Source organism: Teleopsis dalmanni, chromosome X, assembly GCF_002237135.1.
Source record: "Teleopsis dalmanni isolate 2A chromosome X, ASM223713v2, whole genome shotgun sequence".
NCBI classification, from domain to species: domain Eukaryota; kingdom Metazoa; phylum Arthropoda; class Insecta; order Diptera; family Diopsidae; genus Teleopsis; species Teleopsis dalmanni.
Window position 1 is genome coordinate 47,093,864 of NC_051848.1, and position 7,130 is coordinate 47,100,993.

General features: G+C 35.3%; 1 protein-coding gene across 1 annotated transcript; it reads left to right on the forward strand.

Moving 5' to 3' along the window:
- Nucleotides 1-399: 399 nt before the first annotated feature.
- LOC119688373 lies at nt 400-2,865 on the forward strand. The gene is made up of 3 exons (XM_038103050.1): nt 400-929; nt 996-1,570; nt 1,685-2,865. Exons 1-3 carry the CDS (start codon nt 400-402, stop codon nt 2,863-2,865), a joined length of 2,286 nt encoding a protein of 761 aa, XP_037958978.1.
- The last annotated feature ends 4,265 nt before the right edge of the window (nt 2,866-7,130 follow it).

A 7,130-nucleotide genomic window follows, 5' to 3' on the forward strand; every position in this document is an offset into this window, starting at 1 on the left:
TTATCGCAGATGTAAACACTTCAATCATCGGTGCAGATTTTTTAAATCATTTCGGATTAATAGTAGACATAAAAATGAAACGATTGATCGACACATCAACAAAGATTTTCTCAGCCGCAAGTGAACGTAAGGTAAATGCGCAAAAAATATCAACTGTGAACACATCTTGCAAAATTGCAGATCTACTAAAAGAATACATCGACATCACTAAACCAACACCGACAAATCGCCAGGTGACAAAAGTCACTCACCACATATTAACAAAAGGTCCACCAATATGTGAGAGACCACGTAGGTTACCTCCAGACAAGCTAGCAGCAGCAAAAAGAAGAATTCCAAAACTTAGTCACAGCCGGAATATGCCGTCCATCAAGCAGCAATTGGGCTAGCCCCTTACATATGGTAAAAATACCAGACGGTAGTTGGAGACCTTGCGGAGATTACCGTCGCTTAAATGCAATCACCATCCCAGATCGTTACCCAGTTCCTCACATACATGATTTTGCACACATGTTATATAACCAAAAAGTTTTTTCAACCATCGACCTGATTAAGGCATATCACCAGATACCAGTTGAACCGGGGGATATTCCAAAAACGGCGATCATAACTCCATTTGGATTATTTGAATTTACTAACATGACATTCGGACTTTGCAATGCAGGTCAAACATTTCAACGCTTCATTCACGAAGTATTACGAGATCTCGAATTCGCCTTTGCCTATATTGACGACGTCATTATTGCATCAGCAAACGAGGAAGAGCACAGGCAACACTTGCAACAAGTATTCGAACGATTCAGAAAACATGGTTTAATAATAAACGTATCAAAATGCGTTTTTGCTCAAAACACAGTAAAATTTCTTGGTTATCTCATCAGTGAAAAGGGCATTCAACCTCTACCAGATCGAGTGAAGAGCATCAGCGAGTACCCGCTTCCAACAAAAACAAAAGAATTAAGAAGATTTCTAGCATTACTTAACTTTTATCGCAGGTTCGTACCAAACGCTGTAGATTCTCAAACTGCACTTCAACAAATGATAAAAGGAAACAAGAAGAACGACAACACACCGTTATGCTGGACTGAAGTGAACAAAACAATCTTCCAAAAATGTAAAGATGAACTAACAAACTCGACACTACTTGTTCATCCGTCAAAAACTGCTACGCTTGCATTACAAGTAGACGCCTCGGATAAAGCTCTCGGCGCAGTTCTTCATCAAGTGACAGACAGCACGTTCCAACCACTCGGTTTTTTCTCTAAACGATTAACAGATACACAAAAACGATACAGCACATACGATCGTGAGTTGTTAGCCGCATATCAGGGCATAAAACATTTTCGACATATGTTAGAAGGTCGTGAATTCGTATTAATAACTGACCACAAGCCAATCACGTTCGCATTCCAGCAAAAGTCCGACAAGGCTTCACCACGTCAAGTCCGTCAGCTTGATTATATAGGTCAATTTACAACGAATATCGTTCATGTCAGCGGAAAAGACAACATCCCAGCAGATTTTCTCTCGCGGATAGATAGTATTAGCATCCCAAAAATCGACTACGATTGTATAATTGGATTACAACGATGTTGCCCACAACTACAAGATATCAAAAACAACAATTCCATCGAAATCAAACTTTTATCTTTACCAACAATATCAGATAAAATTTATTGCGAAGTTTCAACTGGGCGAATTCGTCCTTACATTCCGCAGAAATACCGGCTACATATCTTTAAAGCTACGCATGGGTTGTCTCATCCCAGCATTCGGGGCACAACAAAAATGATAGCTGAAAAATTTTTCTGGCCTTCTATAAATGCTGATATCAGAAACTGGACCCGACAATGTATCCCATGCCAACGTTCTAAAGTGCAACGTCACAACCGTTCACCTATTTGTCAATATGAACTCGCTGAACACAGATTCGAACATATAAACATAGATATCGTCGGCCCGCTACCACCATCAAACAACTGCACATATATATTAACCATCATCGACCGTTTCAGCCGATGGCCAGAAGCAATTCCGATCCCAGATCAAACAGCGGAAACCATCGCAAACGCACTGATTACTCAATGGATCGCACGTTTTGGCGTACCCTTACGTATCACAACAGACCAAGGAAGACAATTTGAATCTTCATTGTTCAACCAACTAGCTGAAGTTATCGGTTGCAAACACTTACGAACTACGAGTTACCATCCTCAAAGTAACGGAATGGTGGAACGATTTCACCGCACATTAAAAGCAGCCTTAATGTGCCACCAAACAACTTCTTGGACAGAAGTTTTACCAATAGTATTGTTAGGTCTACGCACGACTTTTAAACCAGACATTGGAGCTTCTGCTGCTGAAATGCTATATGGCCAAACTCTACGTTTACCGGGCGAAATAGTAAGCAACCCTAGCCACAGAAATATAAATCAACACGATTTCATAACCAAGCTAAGAGAACAAATGCAGAGCGTCAAGGCAACGTTGGTATCGCATCATATAGACCGAGGCTACCACATCCAACCGGCTCTAAGCTCAGCCACGCATGTATTTATACGAAATGACAAGGTAAAACCACCATTGACGCAACCTTACGATGGTCCTTACCAAATACTAGAGCGAAATGACAAGACGTTTAGAATACTGATCGAAAACAAAGAACAAACAGTTAGCATAGATCGTCTTAAAGCTGCTTTCATATGTCCCGATACAGACATTGACATCCACAACAAATCAATGGTATACCACACTCCAAACAACGTTAATGGCGACCAATCTGTGCGACCAAATACAACAGCTAACCTGACAAAATCAGGACGCAACGTTCGCTTTCCAACCAAATTCAGTGACTCCATCACTTAGGGGGGAGTACTGTGGCAGCACCAAAAAATATAAATAAAAGAACTGTCAACAAGGCACAAAGGAGACAACAATACCCGCAGTTCCCGCCAGTAGTAGTTTGGAAAAAGAAAAAGCACCACGTGAATAAGACGTAAAAACATAAATCTTAACTTTAAGAATATTTTATAATAACTAAGTATAAGAAATAAATAAACTTATCCATTACCAATACGGAGTGTTAAATTAACTTATCCATTACCAATACGGAGTGTTAAATTCGAAATAAACCCCAACATAAAAAACCACTACAGCGTAATGATTTAGGGGTGTATAGCAAGTAATGGTGCTGTCAGACTTGAATTTATACAAGATACAATGGAGAAATATGGCTATCTAAATATTCTAAAAACAAATTTGAAAGAAAATGTCAGAATGTTAGGACTTGAGGGAACCTTTTTGTTTCAGCAGGGCAATGACTCTAAGCATACAGCAGTCATAGTACGGATTTGGATGCTGTACTATGCTCTCAGGCAACTTTAAACACTACCAGAATCACCAAACCTTAGTCCTATAGAACATCTGTGGGTTTATTTGAAAAATAAGATTCGCCAGCATATAATTTCCAGTAAGTATATAGCAAGAAACGTCATCAAAGAATAATGGCTAGAAATAAACGCACAGGATACTGCAAAGCTAGTTGAGCCCATGCAAAAACGCTTAACAGAGGTTATTAAATGCAGGGGTTATCCCACAGGCTATTAAATTTAAGATTTTTGTGAATTTTATTGTTTTAATGTAAATATTAAGAAATATCCGTAGACTTTTTCTGCTTCCAAAATTGCTACTTTTGCATATAATTGTGTTTAATTTTTTTTTAAAGAATAACTGTTTAGTTTTAATATTGCAACTTTATTGTTCTTTCCTTGGTTAAAATAAATCAGGAAATAAAAATGAATTTGAGTAAAAATTAAAAAAGTTATGCGTAATTTTAGAAAAATTATGTGAATATCCGTAGACTTTTTCTACTATGTGTATATATTTTATTTATTTATTCGTGAGTTAATATTAAAATTAATTTTAAAGTTAACTAAGAATATATTTAAATTATTGATTTTTTTCTGTTTACATATTGTATTAATAACAAATCTTCTTTATATATCTCAAATCCACATCCGTTTTTAAATAAGGTTGTCTTAATTCTTATAATATTATCTCACATTATTATTATTAGTTTTTGAATTTCTCAATATATATATTTTAAATTTCAGCACAGCAATAAATGAAATTAAAAGATTAATACAAATTTTATTTTTAAACAAATATTTTTTATAAACAAACAAAAAAAACAATTTTTTTGGTTTAAGAATTACAGTTTTATTAATTTCTTTTGCAATAAGTTTTATCTATAATATTATAATGATATCTATATTAAAGAATATTAAATAATATTCAATTTATAAAAATTTATTATTATTTGTTATTGCAAAAGTTACGAATAAAAAGTTAGCGTCTTAACAACTAAATTAAAATATCAACATTAAAGGAGAATTAATATCAGCAATTTCTTTATTTCTTAAACTTTATTCTGACAATTACACACTAAACACAATTTTGCAACAATAACATCGCGGAGTTATTAAATTTTGCTCTAACTTTTTGTTTTTTAAGATCGTCATCAAGGGATCTGGACTTATGTGAATCAGCCCTTGTATTGATGATCACTACACTATTTGATTGGTTTTATATTGGTTAGTTAAGCAAATCGTTTTTGCTTAAAAAAAATTCGAGTCGCTTCGTAACCTTCCTACGTCAGATCTGTCAACAATATAAGTCTATCTGAGCTGATACGCGCTCCCTGGAAAACGAATTAGCAGTTAGCTAGTCTCAGCGGAAGAATTTTTGCTGCCGGAAAAGTTCCCTATTTCGGCACATATATAGGTAGGTAGAGTCGGCTACTCTACTTTTCTTTCTCTCTCTTTCTCTCAACCCTAAAATGGAGCAGAAATTAAATCAGTGAATGCGTTTTCTTTTTATTGATTTATGTTACCTTATCATTTTGAAGTTCATCACTAAAATATAAAGTACCTGTGTAAAAAGTGCTTGTGGATAAGGATAATGTTAACAACCTCTTTTTTGTTGAGGGTTGTGATGATCGGTTTATAGTATGGTTGTTAAATCTACAATGTTGTTGGACTAGCAAAATTTTCTCCTCTTCATTTAGATGGAGAACAAGGGCTGTGGAAGCAGTTTTAGAATGTGGAAAATTGATTCGATAACCTTTTGGCATTGTCAGTACTTCCGATGATCACATTATGTTCGACAATTATTGATGAAAAGTCACAACAGAGCACTATCTTGCAGAAAAGTTTGCTTACCTATTTGGAGAGTATGATATAGCTGCATCCGTCGTTGGAGAAGATAATACTAAGCCTATCGAAAATTGACTGGATTCATATTTTGGCAGTTCTGTCATCGGAATCTGTTCTGTTATCTATAAAGGTGGTAACTCCTAAAGGTAGCTAATGAGCGACTTCTACGTTTCATGTGCACACTTTAAGAGTTATTGATCGTAACTTCTGGCTGATCACACTTTATGGGTTGGAAGAGAAACGAGCTATTGTTCCTTGGCAACATCAGGAACTTCATATAAGTCACTTTGAGAGTTACTAACTTTTAGAAGTTTACAGTCGTTAGTCCGTTTAAAGCTACGCTCTTCCCTAAAAAGCCATGATCTGGTTAATTGTCTTCTTATAAAGGACCGCAGAACATTAATCTGAACAATCAATGGGTTTGGTATAATCTTAAGACCAGAAAGAATCAAGGTCGACAGTCAATGATTTGAACAGGCCATACGCCCAGTGTGACCTCGATACCAGCCAGCATCTTGACAGTTCGGTAAAGCAGCATAGTGTACTATATGACTTTCATGCATATATTGCGAAGAGACTGTTTTCCAGTTAGCTCAAAATATGGTACTATAACTCCTGTTAATGTCTTCATGGCCTAAATTGAACTTTTCTCCACAATCTCGCTGAGAGGTCAGGAAGTATGCGTTTACTTGTTGTGATTGAAAATATTAATATTGAATAATCAGTTGGCACTGATTTAAAGTCCCTAGTCACATCGTAATGTGCCGAAAATAGAGAAATCGGAAAAAATAGGAAATTAAATCGAAAATTTAAATTGATCCACAGCTTAGAAAATTTTATGGATTTACTGAAAGTTTTAGTTTTGCAACCTAATATCAAATCTCCAACTATTGTTAAAATTATGCTTACCACACGTTTGGGTCAGGGAGACCGTCAGGGAATCTTTGTAAACCTAAAAATGTAAAATGATATATGGAACTTAAGAGTATCGTTTTTTACGCTGACCTTCAACAGTATATCTGGTATAGGCTATTATTCAAAATAATGTAAAGATCCAAACACAGATGGGACTTGACTTTGCCGTCATCAAAGATTTGCAAAGTCTAATTACATCTAAAGCCAGCTCTAACTAATGCGTAGGCTTAAGCAAAAGCATTTTAATAAAATTTTATATCGATTTTGTGACAGTGAAAGACAGTGGGCAGTGAAAGTCTACCAACAAACTTCAAACGAACGATCCATTATTGGTGTGGTTTGGCATAATCATTTCTGGAGGTGTTTTTTGTTCTGGAAATGACTCATCGCAACATCCACATCGTTATCCATTTTTTTGACGTAAAATTGAAAATGTACTTATTTTAATAAGAACTTAAGCCATAAGTCATAGAACAGGTTAACTTTGTTCTATGAAAATTATTTAAATTTAAAGTTTCGGAGGTGTGAACTAGTCACTAATATCACGTGATTTGTCTCTAATGTGATATTTTTTGGTAAGGTCATACGATTGTGTTTATGCGGCCAATTCTCAAAATTTCAACTCTGCAATATAATGATAAACATTTGCTAAGGTATGGCCAAGGAATTGCCAACAATGTGCTGACAAGTTATCGAAAATTATCTTAGAACATAGAAGTTCTGAGAACATAGGTAAAATATAAAATATTTTATTAGTATATATCAATATTACATCTGTGGTATTAAACACTATTACTTAACATATTGTTATTCTATCAAAGGTCACCTTTGCTGGTACTAATTGGTTTATTATAGAACTTGCATCTTTCCACTATAAGCGATAGGAGCTGTCTAATGTCTTAATACGGTCTGTTTTGTATTTTATTCTACAAGAGAGTGTTAACTAGTTCCCTGACTTATATAAAATTTGCTGCTTGATGTTCGAATGTTACCAAGAAGACT

Bases quoted from the DNA above. Each gene is read 5' to 3' on its own strand.
- LOC119688373 (XM_038103050.1), top strand. From the start codon at position 400: ATGGTAAAAATACCAGACGGTAGTTGGAGACCTTGCGGAGATTACCGT. The intron at 930-995 runs GTACCCGCTTCC...CTTTTATCGCAG, and splicing joins CGAGTGAAGAGCATCAGCGA to GTTCGTACCAAACGCTGTAG. The intron at 1,571-1,684 runs GTATAATTGGAT...TTTATTGCGAAG, and splicing joins CCCAAAAATCGACTACGATT to TTTCAACTGGGCGAATTCGT.